The sequence below is a fragment of the Asterias amurensis genome, chromosome 6, assembly GCF_032118995.1.
Source record: "Asterias amurensis chromosome 6, ASM3211899v1".
NCBI lineage: Eukaryota > Metazoa > Echinodermata > Asteroidea > Forcipulatida > Asteriidae > Asterias > Asterias amurensis.
Window position 1 is genome coordinate 5867562 of NC_092653.1, and position 19340 is coordinate 5886901.

Sequence of the window (19340 nt, forward strand, 5' to 3'; positions counted from 1 at the left end):
GGTAAAAGGAAAACCACGCAATTTCGAGGCATGTTTGTGTGGATCATTGTATTCTACTTTTACAACATCTTTCTACCCATATGCATTTTATAAAAAAAACGGTTACAAACACTTTTCAAAGACCAACTCGACCGATCCAAGGCAACGTGTTCCTTTAATGGGTAGCATATTAACAGCTCTATGTTGCTCTACCGAGCAGTAGCTTAACTATATCAATGTTTTGCTTTTGCCACCCCCCCCCCTCCAAAGTGCCCCCAAATGGGAAATTAACTATTTATTTCTCATCAAACATGACATCTCATACATAAATATTTCAAGGGATGTTTTCTATCATCATTAAGTATTAAGTAAATTTGTGGTTATTACGATTTTTGTTCTAACCAATTCTGTAAACAGTAATGAGTAAAGAGTTCGGTTTGTCTATTTCCCTTGAAATATTTTAAACCGGTAAAGGGTCAAAGGTTTGTATTTCTTTATTTTTACATTTTAAATATTAAAAAAAGGGTAATTGGTTTGTTTTTTCCATTTCTCTTCTTGAAAACGGGTAAAGGTTTTTTTCCCTTTTATCATTTACAGATGACAAATTTAAGAACGGTAAAGGGTGTAAAGGTAACTGATCGGACGTTATGTACACTGATCTAATCGCCAAGAAGAAGTCCAATTACGTATTGAAAAAAAAAAAAAAAAAAAAATAGGTACTTTGACCCAAGACTAAACAATTAAAATTCATAACACTTGAGTAGATCGCTATTCATCAGGATTCCAATTTATTTCTTAACAATTACGAATTTGAAAACAAATCCGATCACCAAAACATAGCACATACCGGTACTCTTATAAATGACATTGCAATGCAGGAAATTCTTAAATCAGTTCTTTTTGTCGGAATAAACTGAAAACATCAAAATATCTGATATGAGTTATAACACCCCTGCCTCTAAAGTGGTTTAAAGTGTGTCACATGTCTTATTTTGACTAGAAAGCCACCGAATACCACATCAAACAGTGTCCTACATCAGTGGCCAACCAATGTACTATCCCATAGCAACCACTGTACTCCACACATAGCAATATCCTTTCCTTGGTATCCAGACGTTTAGGCACAATTCTGTATGTCTTTAACAGTGGACACTATTGGTTATTACTCAGAATAATTATTAGCACAAAACCTTACTTGGTAAGAGTAATGGGGAGCTGTTGATAGTATAAAACATTGGGAGAAACGGCTCCCTTGGTTGACTACTGTGGTCGACCATTTTGGAACCCGCCTCGAGCCAATGGTTTTCTTCACTGGTCACAATAGCCTGTTCCATTCTAACATGTGTAAAGCGCATAGGGGAGCCAGTGACACTATAGCAAAAACGCGAAAGGCTTATGTTGAATGCCTGGTACTGATGGTTGACTAGGATTTCAAATGAGTTGTTGGAATGAGCACATCACGTTGCATGTACGTTTCCGGTCAGTAGATGATCACAGGTCGATCTAAACGTGTCCACTCGAACTTGCTCCAGGGTGTCCAACTTATCCTGGTTTTTTTTTCTTTTCTCATATGATAAACGACGACCCTCATCAGAAGAAGTCCATGGCAATTGCCCGAGGCCTCCCTTTTCGTTTTGGCAAATCCAACAAATTGTCTGTAAGTGTCTCTTCTGATACTTGATCCCTACTACCCCCTGAGGGTGTCTTGTTGGGTGTCCGCGTGGGGGTCTGTCTAGGGGTGTGTCTCAGTATGGGGGTTTTGTCCCCAGCAGGTGTTCTCGCTGGTGACGGTGTGTAGCTTGCCCTCAAAGCTTTGTCAGTTTTGAAGCCGGAGAGTTTTTTGTTGACAAGTTTTTGGGCAGCTGGAGTGAGAGTTCGTAACCTTTCCGCTGTTCCTAGCGAGCCAAGTCTCCGCGGAGATGGACTGTGGACAGACAATAATTCAAAAAATAAGAGATTAAATAGCACGGTTCATATCAAAAATGTATCGAGGCAAAGTTAGAAATAAAAAAATAAAATAACAAAATTTGGATTGTGGTATTTCTTTCCTTGTTAACGTTTTTTGTGTTAATTTTATGATTTTGCCGTTGCTACAATTTTAATCATTGTCCTTTTGCTGTTGTTGTTTATTTAATTGTTTCTTGATTAGTTTGTTATGCCCTTGTGTACATTTTATGGATGCAATATATACTATTAAATTATTATTATTATTATCATACTGTGATTTAAAAATGAACAACATAATAAACAACAGTTTTGGAATCATGACAAAAACTAAAAATGAAACCATGATAATTCTCAAATGCAATCTCCTTTCTTAATTTCAGGCACGTCTTCTCACCTTACAAGAGACTCTGTGACTCTTTGTAATGCCTTCTGTTTCTTGGCTCTGTTTTTCTTAGTGACCTCCTCAACCATCGTTAAGACTAGACGCTCTTTCCTTGGCACTTCTGCAATCTGGAAAATAAACAACAACGACTATTTTAGGAATCAATGTCCAAAGGAGTCCTCAAACAACCAACGGGACCAACAACAATTGCCAGCTGGGTACCCTGTGCTTTTGCTCTGCAAAGTTCCAACAAACTTTCCCCATAGTAAGTGCCCTTTACCAGAGGAAAAATGCTGTGTCCCCCCAAGAGCGAAGTTTCAGGCCTGCCGTTTAAAACCAGCAGGGTCGAATTGCCGGCAATTCGCCCCTGCAAGGTTTTAAACGGCCGTGAAAGAACTAGTCGCTAAACTTTTATTCCCATTCTTAAATACCTTTTTTGTTAAAAGGTGTATTAAAGTAAGAAACTCTGTAAAACATATCCGTTTCCGCATGGTTTCCGACATGCTTGAGCTCTGTAGTGTATGTTTCTACCTCCATGTTTCCGGTTCCGTTTGTGCGCATGCGCGTATAGTCTTGGTGCAACAAGTTCTGGTTTTTCTTTCACACACAACGCGGCCAACTCACCGACAGCGCCTGCATCGCCCATAACAAGAAACGTCTTGCACAAAGACTAACACGGAGTATCCACTCACAATTTGTTATAAACACTGGTCATTGTCAAAGGTTTAAACACCCCCTCGTGACCACTCTCCACCAATAGGAATACTGAAACTGTCTGAGGTATTTATGAATCATGAATTTATTACAAAGACTCAATTAGATCTTCTTTTAATGCAGTGGATACTATTGGTAATTACTCAAAATAATTAATAGCACAAAACCTTCCTCGGTAACGAGTAATGTGGAGCTGTTGATAATAAAAAACATTGTGAGAAACGGCTCCCTCTGAAGTAACGTAGTTTTCAACAAAGAAGTAATTTTCCACAAATTTGATTTTGAGACCTCAGATTTAGAATTTGACGTCTCGAAATCAAGCATCTGAAAGCACACAACTTCGTGTGACAAGGGTGTTTTTTTCTTTCATCATTTTCTCGCGACTTCGACGACCAATTGAGGTCAAATTTGCATAGGTTTGTTATTTTATGCATATGTTGAGATACACCAAATGAGAGGACTAGTCTGTGATAGCTACCAATAGTGTCCAGTGTCTTTACGCCTGGGTGAATATGGGGACACGTGTTGAAGTTGTAACTATTGATTGCTTAGTCGAGACTACCATTTTTCATACTAACCGTAAATGCTGGACCTGCTGTGTTGCGTACCGGTGTGTCAGACCCATCCAGTCTGAATGGTGTACCTGAAATCTCACCCCATGTCATCATAGGTGACTCGTTGTAAGCACCTGCCGATCAATAAACACAAAAAAAGAGAAATTGCTTTTATAAAAAGATGCTTGCTTTTAATAATAAAATAAAATAACTAGTTCTTTTTCAGCACATTTACCACAACCCTGCGCTTAACGTAAGTGCCCTGCAGCTGATTTCACTAAACATCAAGATTAAATAATAAAACAAATTATGAATATGAATAATGAATAATTGTTCATTGTCACTTGTAAAAATACAAATATTTGTATGGTGAAATTGGTTTTGGTTTTGCTTGTCTAAAAAATATGTTATATATAAAAAAAAAACTAAAAATTCACCATTAATAATAAGATTAATCCTATAACCCGTCCAAAACTAACACATCACCAAAGAAATCCAACCTCAAATCAATGAGTCATAAGCTTTGACTGCTCATTTTTTATTTTTGTGTAGTGCCGCAACTAATTGTGTTTAGAAAACTTTTACACTTAACCAGATTATGTAAAACGTCATAAATGCGCAAAGAGTGATGACGTCACAGCCACTAAAAGTCGTCGCTGTGCTAAACGTACGCCAACGAAACCTCTCTACTATTATTATTATTACCTGGAGCAGGGGAGGGTGTCCCCACAAAACCAAATCCGTTAACCTTCGGTGACTCTGCCGTTAGCAACTCCTTTCCGTCGTGACCGATCTTTCCCAACTTCATGGAGGCCTTGATGGCAGCGGACTTGGCAACGGCTGACGTCTTATCTGTTTGTCCACTGAAAGGGTTGGTATGGAGATGTGTGTTTTTGTGGACCACCTGCTGGATTTTGGGTTTCTTAAAGATCTGTTCCTCGACCGTCTCTTCAAGACCTAAAAAAATAAATAGAAAAATAAAATTCAAAATAAAAATCATTTCTTTATCAGTTACGCAAGAGTATAATCATTCTGAAAAGAATGTACACTGGTGTCTGTAGGCTTAGATTATGGTGTGTCGTCGCTGAGCGAATAGGAGCATCAGACTCAAGCTCTGGTGTTTCTGCTGAGCAGAGTGTGAATTCCAGTCCTGGTCTTGACACTAGTGTCCTTAAGGGCTGTAGACACTATTGGTAATTACTCAAAATAATTATTAGCATAAAACCTTTCTTGGTGACGAATAATGGGGAGAGGTTGATGGTATAAAACATTGTGCGAAACGGCTCCCTCTGAAGTGCCATGGTTTGCGAGAAGAAGTAATTTTCCACGAATTTGATTTCGAGACCTCAGATTTAGAACTTGAGGTCTCGAAATCAACCATCTAAACGCACACAACTTGTGACAAGGGTGTTTTTTTTTTCATTATTATCTCGTAAGTTTGATGACCGATTGAGCTCAAATTTTCACAGGTTTGTGTTTTAATGCATATGTTGAGATACACCAACTGTGAAGGCTAGTCTTTGACAATTACCAAGAGTGTCCACTGCCTTTAAGCAAGAAACTCAACCAATATATGCGTCCTTCGGATGGGACGTAAAGCTGTTGGTATCGTGTGATGTATAAGGCAGGTAAAACTCAGTGCACGTATACCCCCCCCCCAAAAAAGGGGTTCACCCTAATGTTCCTAGATTGATTGGCTGCATATCACGCCACAGCACCATCGCATCCAGTAAACCATGCAGATTAAGTCTGGTCGGGTTGGCGTAGTGATTTCTTTCCTCGCCTTCCAACTCTAGAACAGACCTGTATGCTTCGTTTTTGAAAGGGCAAGGGCACCAAGGCATTTTCTCCTTGGTAAAGGGCACCCTATGGGGAAATTGTAAATTTCTACTGAAGCATTTCAAGGGCACCAAGGCAATGACCAGGGGGCATGAAGGCAATCGCCTTTGTTGCCTCCGTGAAGTATCAGGCCTGCTAGAACCCCGGTTCAAACTACACTGGGGCACTATGTGGATTGAGTTTTCAGGCCCTACTCGACTGTGTGGGTTTTCCCTGGAATAATTCTCTGGGGTTCTCATCAAACATCTAGAGCTTAAACTTCCTTTCTTATCTTCTCTCCATTGTGTCTAGGCTAGTACAGTGATTAAGTTCTAAGAGTCCTTGGCTCCACAACCATGAATAAAGTGAGTGACCAAGTACAATGCTCTGAATCGGTAGACTTGCATTAAGGCCGGTTTATAGTCGGTCGCGCGATGGTCGTGCGATGGAAATGTTGTGCGCGATTCTAAGACTGGGGCCTAAAAACTGTGTCTTTAAAAGATTGCACATCAAGGTTTCCATCGCGGGACCATCGCGCGACCGCCTATAAACCGGCCTTTAAAGAAAAAGTCAACAAAAGCCACATTGAGTATCTCATTACCTTCAGGGACGTACATGACTGCGTTCTTGTTCTTGTACCCCCACGTCGTTACCGAAGAGCCCTCTATTGGCTTCATGGACTTTGGGCCTTCTAAGGCCAGCATGTCCAGCTGTTCCTGTTGGTGGCGTTTCTCGGCCTCGTAGAGCCATCCGTGTTTCTGTCGGTGTTTCTCTTCGGATACCTTCATGATGTCTTCAAAGGAGGCGTTGTCTTCACTTGTGTGTTTCGCAAGGTACTTGTCCAAGGTGAGGGACGAGTTACTTTTCTCTGCGAAAGGGAGAGAACGTTGTGTTTTGATAGTGAGTTCTAGCCTTTGAGAAAGACTCTTTGAAGGTTTGAATTATCAGGCCAATTTGTTTGCATTTAACCGTAGCCATAACTATTTAGCAGGCAATTCTGAATGGCCCTTTGAAAGTGTTCTTTCTCTGTGACATTTTATACTCTTTTGATATCATTAGCCGTGTCTCAGATCAATACACAGTGGACAATAGTTTGATAGATTCTAGGGGAAACTCTTTGCTTGGCAGCACACTGTATTTAGCTCAGAGCAGAGAGTGCTGGGCAAAAATTGTGACCCCCAGCAGGCCCGCCCAGCACCAATATTGTGGCTACAATATTGATTTAATAGATGCCTCTAGCTACTGGGCAACTTCGGTAGTCTAGTTGGTATGACACTGCTCTAGAATTGCAAAGGTCGTGGGTTCGAATCCCACCCGAGTAAAAATGCCTGTGAGTATACAGTGCTACATATACAGTGCTACATACATCGGTGTATATGGGTAAAAAAACAAAAAATTAATACATTGATCATTATCGGGAGACTCTGGAGTTGTGCTTCAGACTACACAAGGACAAGTTACCTTTCTTGGACTCCTCCTCATCGGATCCCTTTGCCGACTTCCTCTTCCGTTGATCCTCAGCTCTCTCAGGAAGATGATGAAGGGGCGTGTCTTGCCTTGCATTCAAATCAGGCGTCTCAAACGTTGCTGGTGTTGCTTCAGCATCTACATAATACGAAGAATCAAACATTTTGAAAATGTGAAAAAATTCATTCAAAAAGTTATGCTTGTTGCGTCGTCATTTAGCCTTCGTATTTTCATTTTAGTTAAACAAGCGTTGTTGTTGTTTGTAAGTTGTTTTGTTCCTATTTATAATTCATACGTCCTCTGTTTGCATGTCTCTGTCTGTCTACAGGTTGATTAATTCAAGCCTCTGCTTATCAAGTCGGCCTCTATACCGTTAATTACTACTCTGTCCGCTATTATTCAGTATATGCATTGTCATGCTGTAATAAGTTTTGACAGGAAATAAATGTAAAAAGAATTGAAGTGAAGTGTTAAAAACTCTGCTAGGGTCGAAACGTAAGGCCAAGTAACTATTTGTTTGCATTTGTACCATAGGTCCTTTTGGTTGATAAGCAGTTTGCAATGCTATTTTGTAAATAATCAGTTAAAGAACAACTCTTGTAATAATTTGGGTAAAGAAAGTGTTCAATGTCAACATCTTACATTAATGTTAACACATTAACAGAGAACAAACAGATTTTTTTATCTTTACATTCGTTGATCAGCTGTAGAAGGATGCAACACAGCAGGAAACAGCTTAGGACGCTGATGCTGGACCGGGATGCATGGAAGACGACCATCAGAGTTTCCCGAGAAGGCGTCGGCTGAAGCCATCCTCTCGCTCAACTGACTGACTGACTGACTCTATCTTTACAACACGTACATCAGGTCAAGAAACCCATGCAAGCCCAACTGCCCTAGCCCAATTTCACACTGCGCTAAGATTCATTGTGCATCTACGTTTGTTTTCCCAAAGGGAAAAATGTGGAATTGTGCTCATTGTTCATGAGTATTAGTTGGTAAAGCGCTGCAGACTAATCCGGAGGTCTCAGGTTCAACACTCGTTCTACTCAATTTTGTCATTGGTTATCCCACAACTAAAAACATCTACATACATGGTGTAGGTGTCTCCGTGTCATTGGTTATTAGGCCACATAAAAAAAGAAAAATTGTTGATCGTCCTTTTTTTTGCGGATGGGGGAGGGAGGGAGTATTTTTTTTTTTTTTTTTTTTTTTTTTTTTTTTTAAGTTTTGTTGACATGCCAAATATGAAATCGAGAATAAAGAAATCATCACAATCACTATAAAACAGAGGGTTTGTGTGTTTTTAAAAGTTTTGTCAAACAAATTTCACTCCTAGATCATAGTTTACATTTTCTGTGAACTTTTTCAAACAACTAAGCACAGTATAGCCTAAGTAAATATTTGAATATTTGTTCTTGCTTTGCCAAAAACAATAAAATGGGGCCGGGGGGTTTTGAACGGTCGGGCAGGGACGATCAACAATTTTTGTTTTATGTGGCCTTATTATTATTATTACAAACATGATGTAGGTGTCTCTGTGTCTGGCCTGCTCTGCCCTGTTGCTGCATATCTCAGAGCCAGCTCCCTCATCCTGACCAGATCGTTCTTCTCCACAGCCTCAATGTAATCCTTCTGGGCCTTTAGCTTGGCAAGGTCGGGGAAGAAATCTCGCTGGATAATCTTCTCAAGATCCTGGAAAAACAGAATTGGTGATTCAGATGAGAACATTAATTTATTTTACCCTAAAAGGCAGTGGACACTATTAGTAATTACTCAAAATAATTGTGAGCATAAAAACTTAATTGGTACCGCGCAATGGGGAGCTGTTGGTTAACATTGTGAGAAATGGCTCCCTCTGACACGTCTGATGTAACATAGATTTTGAGAAAGAGGTAGTTTCTCACTCAAATATTAAAAAAATACTTCAGGCCTTTTTAAGGCATTTGAAAGCACACAAATTTGTGCAACAAGGTTTGTTTTTTCTTACATTGTTCCTTTGCAACTTCAATGGAGTCAAAATTTTCACAGATTTGATAATGAATACCAATAGACCTTTTGCACGTGACATAACAAACTAAAAACAGCACCCTCATCGAGGTCAATGGAGATCAACCATTGGCCTAAGACGCAATATTCATACCTCTAAAAAGGTTTCTTCATTCAATACTTTCTTCGCTGGTTTCTTCTTTTTGCCGTCTTCCATGGTACTCCCCGCAATTTCCATCGCAGTACTTTTTCCAAAGTTCACCATGGCCATGATGACAGACCAAGATTCTCCTTCTCAGCCAGATTCTTTAACTAAAATGATAAAAACAAAGTCAAGTAACTATTTTCAAGGAAACATTTAATACTTTTACAAACCCACAGTGATACACAAGTAACCATCATTGAGAAGAATAAAAAACCTAACTGCTCACCAAGTTGCTGATTTATGTGTCAAACCATGAGAAAAATGTTAGGCTGAATCACACACAAAATGGTGCCCATTGAGAAAGTTTTACATTGTGACTTTATACAACCGATCATGAAAAATGAGAGAAAAAAAAGGAGTAACTGGTTCTAGCCTAGACCCAATAACTGGGGCGCTGTACTCCTTTTTTTTCTTCTTTTTTTCATATCACAATAATGACAAAATTTCAAATAAAGGAGTACATCGTCCCAGTTCCTGGGTCTGGTCCAAGCCCAATCAATATTGAATATATAGGGCCAAACCGGCCACTCCACTTCGCATCCAACTCTACTTGTTGAACTTGTAGCCTGACACTACTTTGGTTGTGGTGGTTCATACTTCCTCCATGATCACACATGAATAAACAAATAGGAAAGCGTCAGACAGTGCATGGTACGATCATGATGATCAGATGTACTCCTAGAACTATTTCGGTTTCGTCCGCTATCGTCTCCCGTATAGCGGACGAATATTTCGGTTTCGTCCGCTATCATCTCCCGTACGAGAGACGATAGCGGACGAAACGGTTTCATTCGCTATCGTCTCCCGTACGGAAGACGATAGCAGACGAAACCGAAATAGTTCTCTAGGAGTAATCATGATGGTGCCTTGTAGTTGCGATAACGATAACATAAAGTAAAACCCCCTCCCAACGGCGGAAGGAGGGTTATGTTATCGCAACTAGATGCCTTGATGGTGGTAGTGCACAACAACAAACAACAACAACAATGTTACATGATGAATGAAGTTCAAACTGATATCCTACCAACAATCTCGTCAGTATGCAGAGTATATTGTCACTACTACAAGTTACAACTTCAAGAAGAAGTTGGTCTAAAAAACAATGTCACTCACTCAGCATGCTCAGTGTCGATGTCACAAACACAAAAACATGCCTTGCGTGATTCACTGTCCATCACACAGACTCCAAGTCCAACACACAACAAGACCAATACAAGTTAAGTAGGGCAATTCTAAGAATCTAATGACGAAATACTAATCATAAACAATACATTACAACACATATAGTCACCGTCATAGACCTAGTCACTGACTGAGTGACGTTCTACCTCCATGTAAAGACTCAGCAGACAGAGAGTGTTTCTCCATTCACGTGAGACCACAGCCTATATCACATTTTCCCTAAAAATACTATAACTAAATATTAGTTATATTATTGTAGATTAGGTCTTTAAAAAACACGAAAACTTACCGTCAAACTAGTCGGTCACGGAGAGGAAATCGGTACTCTGTCGTTTTGCATATAAAAAAAATCAACTTTTGTTACTGAAATGAAATAGCGCCCTCAATTTCACCAATGCGCAAACATAAGCCCTTTTCGAAACCACGGTTTCGGCTTTGGATTCGGCTCCAGGTTCGTCATCTCGCCTGGAGTAAAGTGCCTACTCCGAAACACAAAACACGCGTTTGTCATCAAACAACCTCAACACCAAACAGTTTAAAAAATTAGTTTGAAACCATTATTATCGGACGGCTAATTATTTAAGTCCATCATTTTGGTTAATATTTAAATTTAAACATTCAGTTGAAAAAATGATCTGAAGATAAGTAATCGAACAAACTTTGGAGGAAAAAAACAAACATTAGGCCCCTAAAAAATATACATCTTTGGTTTTTTAATAAAGCAAATTTAAATATCAAATTGTTGGCACTAAAATTCACTTCAGGGTAGAAACAGGTAGTCGGTGCCTCATAAAAGTTGTTTTTACGGGGCACCCGTTTTTCATCATCATCATCATCATCATCAAGTCGAGCGCCATCCAGAAGCTCGAGCCTGCCCAGTGATTTTTCTCCAGATGTTCCGGTTGGAGGAGGAATTGTTGACACTTTAATTTGGTAATTACTCAAAATAATAATTGTTAGCATGAACAACTTACTATAAAGAGCAACGCGGATCTTAAGAGCTGGGCCCAATTTCATAGAACTGCTTAAGCACAAAATTGTGCTTAAGCAAAAAAATCTTTGCTTAGTAAAATCAGATTACCAGTTAAGACTCCACTGAATTGTTATGCTAAGTAAACAACAGCTAAATACCAGTCACAAGCAATGTATGTGGCATGACATTTTTGCTAGTATCATGTGTAAAACAAGCAAGCTATTTTCGTGCTTAAGCGAATTTTTTGCTTAAGCAGCTCTATGAAATTGGCCCCTGTTGATGAGTATAAAACATTGTGAGAAACGGCTCCCTTTGAAAGTAACGTAGTTTTTGAGAAAGAAGTATTTTCTGACTAAAATTATTTGAATTGAATAAGAACTCAGCTGATCGACGTCTCGAACTCAATCACTAGTACTTGATAGTAGTGCGAGTAAAGGCAAGGCACCGCATGGGACCGTACGGGGCACGTTGTTGCATTATTAGGCGCGCCTAGTGACCTAAATACCTTGCAAAACGCAGAACGCTCTATGACTGCCAAACAAAGAAGCGGAAGAAAGTTACTAGTGCGTGCAAATATATGCGCGCGTTGTGCAAGGTGACGCTCTTCTGCGTATAAAATAATACATCCGACGCACATTGGTTTAAATTTGTGTTGGTTGTTTTTTACCTAGCTGGCATGCATGGCACAGTCTCATTATAAACGATCGCGTCACATTCACGGATTATTCACGGCATTTTCATTTAATAGGATTTTAGAAAAGGCGTGCGGACGGCCGTGGGCCTACAGAAGGCCTACAACATGTCATTTTTTTATACAGTACAGTTTTGGTGCACAGACGTAGAAGCACCAGACGGCTTCAAAACGCGAGGTAAGTTTGCACTAATTATATAGGGAGCTCAAATCTAAACCGATGATGTTCAAATTTTAAACTTCAAGTCAAAAATGTGTACGCAAACGTAACGCACATGCGCGGGCAGGATGTTCATAGATCGCGCGCGCTTATGTTTAATTTATTCATGCGTCATAGATCACATGGTAGAGTACAATGAGCGCGCAAACTTTTTGGACCCTGGAAACAAGTTTGGTGTGTTTGGACATTACGTCATACTATCACATCCATCGCTAGCTTTCAGTGTTAATACACGTTTCTTCAGTTCTCAGCGTGAATTTTGTTGCGGAAAGACTCAGATATGGGGTAAAATATACTTTTAATCGATACACATTAATTCTTTGCTTTGATTGGGTACTTTTCTGAGGATTATCGGGCAGGAATAAATAATTAAAGATGATTTTGTGAGGGTGTATTTATCTTTAAGATGAACGACAAGAAGTTAAGCAGGGATGATGGATACTATAGTTGAGGTGGATCGTTTCAAGGGGAAATACTGGGTGGATGTTTATGGTGCGAGTGATGATAAATAGTTCAATAACTTGAGAATTAGGCTGATGATTAACGTCTTCGATTTGAAGGACAATTAGTGGTGCATGTTTGTGAGTGGTTGATGGATCAATGAGTTTGGACTTTTTGGAATAATATTTTGCGGGTGACATCGTTAGATGGTTTGGGTGATTCAAACCCCGGCTTCTAGTAATTCCTCAATGTTTAATGTTTTCTGCCTTGAGAGATGAGCTTATCTTGTTGTTAATATTCTTTAAAAACTATTGTTTTGGCTTTGTATTGTTTGACTTTCATGAAGTATGGAAATAATAAATGTGAGTTTGGATTGAATTGAAAATGGGATTGGTATGAAAGATGGATGAAAGAGAGCAAAGAGTTAGCAGATGGGTTTGATGAAAGTACGATTCGGCAGAGAGGGAGTGGGTCGAGGTGGGTTGGGGGTGCTAACTGATGGTCAAGAGAGACGTATGGATAGATGAATGACTTGGTTATAGGGATGGTTGATCGGCATGGAATGGTAACCAGGTGATTGAATGGTGGTGGGTGCCTGACACTGATATGATAGTGGTTTGGTCGCCATCTATAGGAGGAGTTTTGTTGAAGGAATTTTTGGGGTTGGAAGGGGGGGGGGGTATGGTTTGGAATTGGTGAATAGAAGTAAATTATGGCGGTTGGGCATGAATAGCTGAAGGGAGTGGGAGGGATGGTTGTTTAAGTGTTAGAATAATAAAAAATAATAAAGCAATAGAGAGTTATGATTTTTGGTATTTCTATTTTGTGTATTGATATGATTTCCATTACCATTGCCAACAATCTACATGCCAACTGACTTTTATGTCAGACAATACATGAATAATTTTGATACTTTCATTTAACAGTAAACTCAGTTACTTCTTGGTTGCGGTGACGGCTGCAGTCACCGTGGGGGCTTTCTGGTTCAATCGACGTCAAGAGGATGAAAACAATGAAAAGGAGATCATGTAAGCAATAATTTATTTATTCATTATCCTCAAAACCTCCAAAAATTGATAAAAAGATAAACATTACATCAAATATACAGTATAAGGGATATTAACACGTAAATAAAGAAACAGGATAAGTTAAATCAAAAACAAATATCACGGGGGAAAAATAATAAATTGCGTTGTTTTCTGTTGTCTATCTTTCATAGAAAATTTACATTAAATTTTGTTACTTGAAGTGGTATATTCATTCTTGCATTATAGTTTTAAGGCACTGTCAATTTACGAAAATAGAACATTTGGAAACGACAATATTACCAAGTTAAGAAAAATTATGATATGATTATTGTGTTACGTTAATATGACTCCATTTATTGTAGAATCTTGACTTTAAGAAAAGTTATTTTGCATTATCAACCTGATTCTTATTTTGTTTATTTGATTTTATTTCCACTTGACATTTGTCCCTTTTAGTGAAAAGGAAAGTGACGTCGATAGTGGGTGAGTCTATCTTCCTATTAATTTACTGTTTTTATTATCATAATATGCAAAGAAAGAAATTTGCTTATCTGAGAACACGGGTAACAATCATTTGGAGCATTGTAGATTGAAAGATTTTATATTCTGTGTATTTTTAATTTTTTTCCCACAATTAGTACGAGTAGGAGAAGTTTGTTTCTGTGTGAGAGATGTCCAGAGGACAATAAAAAATGTAACCATTCCAATCATATTGAAGTTTTCTTATTATTTTCTCAAGGATAGTAAGTTAACACAGCGGGAAGAGTGTCTTCTTTGCTAATTGAAAGTGCTCCTTTTTTCATGCAGTGCAGTCGGTTTTTTTCAGGGAACAGTTTCATATAGAGATGCGTAGTTAGACAAAAAAAAATCTAAAACAATCCCACTCAGCAGAAATAAATAAGCACGATACCAGTCACAGATTGTATATTATGTAACATGGTAATTTTGACTGGTAGCCTTATTCTAGTATAGAGCATAATTTTGCTGTGCTTAGCTGGTTTTTGTGCCTGAGCTCTATGAAATTGGACCCTGAAGAAGTTGCCCATGGCGATATTGCCTTTATGGTCTGTATTGCATGTTTCTGCGTTTCTTGAAAATATGGTAAATTATTGATTTATAGTCTCAATACTTATCCCCAAAGTTTGCCAGGCCATGTGGCAGACATGCTCCACGGTGGTGCGTTCTCCAAGGTGATCAAACCGAAGACGAACGACAAGAAGAACGCAATTAAGATTGCTCGGAAGGAGTTGAAGGTTCGTCCAAGTTACACTCAAGTCTTTGCTTCCATGATTAATTTCTCCCCTTGCAACAACAAATTCGCTTTGTGAATTTCCCTTCCTTCTCCAAGCGAAAGATGAAACATGCAAAGAGAAAACTTACAAAAGTCCCTCTTCGAAACTACGCCTTCGGCATTAGATTCGGCTTCAGGCTCCGTCCTCTCGTCTGAAGCGGACAAAGCACATACGCCAAGCACGCGCAATATTGTCAAAAGCCGTGGTTTCGAAAAGGTCCTAAGCAACATAAATCTTCAGTCAATATACACCCGACGGCCAAACTACTTAATGTTCAATGCACAACTAAATATATCAGGTCAAAATTTGACTTATCAAAGTTTTTTTGTAACATACCCAATGTTAAACCTTTAAGTCCTTCAAGTAAACTAGTCAAATATCAGAAACTTTTTGTGAAGGGTTACAACGAGAAAGTTGGTAAAGGGTTACGACTCTGTGATGAATACAGTCAAAAATCAAACATCTAAAATGAGTGATGTATTTTTTAGTCCATTGTACAAACTTTAGAACTAAGTCTAAACCTGTTTTCACGTCTATTGACACATAGAAGCCTTTCCCTTCTTCATCTTGATTCCTTAAGCGTTGATACCCACAGGGAACATGACCTCGTGCTTTCACTTTGTCCCTCTTTGCAGGACAATCCCATGGAGGCTATGGGCGATGCCCGGGAACTTCTCCAGTCGATCCGGGCACCTCATCCCGCAGTCTACTTCAACATGGTCGATGATGTAAGCAAAAACATTACAGATTTCGTACAAAATATAAAATCAAAATTAAAATCTCACACCACTCACTGAGGCAGTGACACATGGGTTTGAACTTGATTAGTTCAAAGTCATTATTGAAACCAAACGTGTATTCAATGGTTCACTCTAATTTTTAATATTTATGTCTCCTCGTATGATTAAAAAAAAAAGTTTTACAAAAGCCTTGTTACTTACAAAACAATGGCAGTGTACATGTTGACTGAGAATCTATTCCATTTGCTGCCAAAAATGTTCCACTCATAGTGTTATGGGCCTACAACTCACAACTCAATTAACAAATCATTCTGAAATGATGGATTTCGTTTTCAGGGTGCCGAGGAGCCTCCTGAACCTGAACTCCTGGGAATGGTTCAAGGAGGAGGACCGGGCTTCGTTGTCCTTAACTCAGACCAGGTAAATATAAAAATACAACAGTGACAAAAATCATCAGTCTTTGTTGGAGTCGCAAATACTACTAGCAATTTACTGAATAACTAGAGTGGCTTTTAGCCTTGTTTGGGCGAATTTGCATTCAAAGAAATGAAAGAAAATCTCAATCTTTTATATTCCAAACAAAACATTGCTTTCCCTCTTTTCACATCTTCTCTGAATTCCGCCTTTCAATGTCCTTGATGGGAGACCTCTTCGAAAACGTAGTCAAAATTTATTATATCTTTTCCCAATCATGTAAGTTCCGCTATCCCATAACCATTTCAATCTTTACCCTCGTGTCTCTCTTCACTCAATACTCAACTTGACTACACCACCATGCTGTGCTGTCCCATTTTGAATTTCCCGCCATCGTTTCCGTTTTCTTTACCATTCTAGTTCCTTGACAATGTACCACAGGAACTGCAAGAGCAGATGCTCGCTGAGCAGATGGCGTTTTTTCATCAGGGCGTCCCTCTCAACTAGACAATTATTTTATCACCACTTACAAGAATTAGCTTTTCTCTAAAACGGTCCTCGATAAACATACTGCTGCTGTTAGGAATGACAGTCGTTTATGCTGATGATGCTTTTTCCTTCCTGTAAGTGCAAATTGGTGCTGGCTCTAAGGCTGGTTCTTTGTTTTAGACCAATTGTTATTTCATGCAGTGTAATGATCAAATACATCAAATTTTTTCCGACATTTTTTTTCGACATTTCTTTTCAAGATAGTAGACTTAATTATTATAGGAAATCGGTGCACCAAAAGTGCAATTAGGCAAACTAATTTAATTTAATCTAGGAAACTTCAAGACCATTTTTTTTTCGGCCGGTCGTTTTGTTTGAAATTTATTCAGGTGGGTTTATATGAATTAGATATTTCTTGTACTTGATGTTTAAAAATCATAAATCGGTTGGCTTATCAAATTGTTTTTGTTGAGATCTGGGTTAAGAAGGATAAGGCAGAAAACTTGATTGTCTTCATTTGTTAAAGCTCGATTGTAAGAAAAATGTCAAATTCTTGGGTTTTATTCTCAAAGTTCCTCCGGATTTATTTCTCTAGGGGTGCGGTGTTTTATTTTTGTCTCGCTTTGGTTCCTGGAATTCATAGCGAGGCAAACCATTAGCCGTACCTCGAGCACAGACTTTGTCTTTGAGAATTCTTCCTGATAACTTGCATTTTTTCCTGACTTTCTTGAGCTGAGCATCTGGATGCCACTGCATAGCAACCACATCAATAATCTGTCTGTCCTTCTTGTATAAATATCCGCATTCAACTTCAGAGCTTGAGTGTCACTTTTCAATTCAAACAAGGAATTTAAGCCAATCGACTTCTGTTTTGAGACTGATATTTGAAATGAAATTATTGCGCATATTTTTCATTTCATCACTTGAACTTGACAAGAGTAGCGTACTTTTTTCAAGATCTCTCAACTACAAATTTTTTTTTTCGTTCTCAAGGTAAGAGCATACTAATATTTTCAGGTTTTTTTTAAACTTTTTTTCAAAGTTTTTTTTTCAAAGTTTTTTCTTTCAAACCATTTTTTTTCAAACCATTTGTTTTCAAAGAATTTTTTTCACAATTTTTTTTTCAAAACATTTTTTTTTTTCAATCAATTTGTTCTTTTTAAAAAACGTTTTTTTTTTTTCAAAACAATTAAATGTTCTTTTCGAATCTAAGAACCTGTTCTATTACACTGCTTCCCCGACCATCGGCAATGACTTGGACTTGAGCCGGTCAGCCCTGGAGCCAGCCCACGTTGCAATCTCACAGTAACTTCGTTTTGAAATTCAAGAGTAGATTCCAGTATCTACTCTTCCCACAGATCCCACAACGGACTCTTCCATTTTCTCTCCAAGAAATTCAAAATACCAAGAGACGTTTTTGAGTTCTGTCTTTCGGATGTGGAACTTTTTGTCTTCTAAGTAGATTCAGCATAAATCACTGTCATGCAAGTCCCATTCATCTGTTCACACATTGTACTCAGTATTTACCACACATAGGGGTGTGATGGAGACTTCAATGTCTCATTCATTATTCATTTTTTAGTTGTCATCTGCGAATGATATTTTATATTATAACCGGTAATTTTTGCTCTGTCGTGCCATAACTCGAAACAGACAGAAATAAACTACCGGTGGCTTTCTTTCAACCAGTAAAGATTGCCATTCATATAGCGATTATACATTTTGGATTGAAGGAATTTGAAGTCACCAAACGCACACAATTCTATTGTTTTAGTCCGAACACCAGCTTGAGTTTACTCAAAGCCATGGTGAGTAAACCAGTACTGTAGCTAAATGGGATAGGAAGGGAGGAGTGTGTCCCCCAAGTTACCATCGGGTCATTTCTCAAGAAGCTTGTCAGAAAAATCAGTTGAGAGATTCGAAAAAGGGGTTTCGTAAAGGTCAATGAACTCGTGAGATCAGCACGTGAACTTTGACATCAGTTGACCTTATATGACTTCCCCCTCCCCTACTCATATGCGGTTATATTACTGGTCTGGGTATTATGAACAAGATCTAAGAATAGGTAAAACTTAATAGAATTTGATAATTGCTTTGGTTTTCTTTAAGAGATTGATTTGAACCATCTTGTTTCTTGGCATCTTAAAGGTGTTTTGTATAATCGTAACCGTCATGATTTTGATTCACAAATCAAAATCATGGAACCAGTTTTGCATAATTAGGCTCATCTGTCAATCACACGCTTCAAACTGCAAGTGGTTGTTCTGGCGTATATAAGACCAGTTGGGAATCATAAAATCTAGACAAATTCAGACATAACGGGATTGAACTATTTAACTATTCGGTGATGAGAAATTCCACCAGTTTTTTATTTTCTACAGAAGGACCTTTCACGGGGTAAAAATCCCCATTGGATATTTTGCTTTATAGCTTGGATGGGATTCTACACCGTTGTAGCCCCATACCAAGAACCAGTGTTCTCTCACTGTCTATTCACATGAACCCTGGTTGTTATCTAAGTTCGGAAACACTTATTACTGCAGCAATTAAAGTATGTTTAATAATAGGAATAAATCAATATCTAAAAACCAACATTGTGTCTCATTTGTGAATTATTCTTGAGTGTGGTGCGTTTACACTAAAGTGCATTCTCAGTAACTAGACCAAAGAGCAGGATAAGTATATTGTCTGAAGCTTTGCATGGTGTGGAGAAATAAGAAGAAACTATAAAATAGTGAACTTGCGGGTACAATCATGTGTATATCTCTTAGGGTGGGTGTTGGGTCTGAAAAGAGCCGGTTTGGTTTTGACGTTT

General features: G+C 38.5%; 2 protein-coding genes across 3 annotated transcripts; one reads left to right on the top strand and one right to left on the bottom strand.

The window, feature by feature from the left end:
- Nucleotides 1-740: 740 nt before the first annotated feature.
- On the bottom strand, nucleotides 741-10611 carry LOC139939048 (splicing factor ESS-2 homolog). Its single transcript, XM_071934762.1, has 9 exons — nucleotides 10527-10611; nucleotides 9005-9162; nucleotides 8385-8556; nucleotides 6856-6999; nucleotides 5996-6262; nucleotides 4282-4533; nucleotides 3601-3710; nucleotides 2321-2436; nucleotides 741-1903 (listed from the first exon to the last, which is right to left on the bottom strand). Exons 2-9 carry the CDS (start codon nucleotides 9119-9121, stop codon nucleotides 1570-1572), a joined length of 1512 nt encoding a protein of 503 aa, XP_071790863.1. The 5' UTR covers nucleotides 9122-9162; nucleotides 10527-10611; the 3' UTR covers nucleotides 741-1569.
- A 1669-nt stretch (nucleotides 10612-12280) lies between these two features.
- LOC139939105 (uncharacterized) lies at nucleotides 12281-19109 on the top strand. 2 transcript variants are annotated; one of them, XM_071934842.1, is made up of 7 exons: nucleotides 12281-12406; nucleotides 13489-13590; nucleotides 14047-14073; nucleotides 14732-14843; nucleotides 15518-15610; nucleotides 15959-16042; nucleotides 16457-19109. In XM_071934842.1, the coding sequence occupies exons 1-7, from the start codon at nucleotides 12402-12404 to the stop codon at nucleotides 16541-16543; spliced, it is 510 nt and encodes a 169-aa protein (XP_071790943.1). In that variant the 5' UTR covers nucleotides 12281-12401; the 3' UTR covers nucleotides 16544-19109. The 2 variants fall into 2 exon arrangements, with proteins under 2 accessions (XP_071790943.1, XP_071790944.1); XM_071934843.1 differs by lacking the exon at nucleotides 14047-14073.
- The last annotated feature ends 231 nt before the right edge of the window (nucleotides 19110-19340 follow it).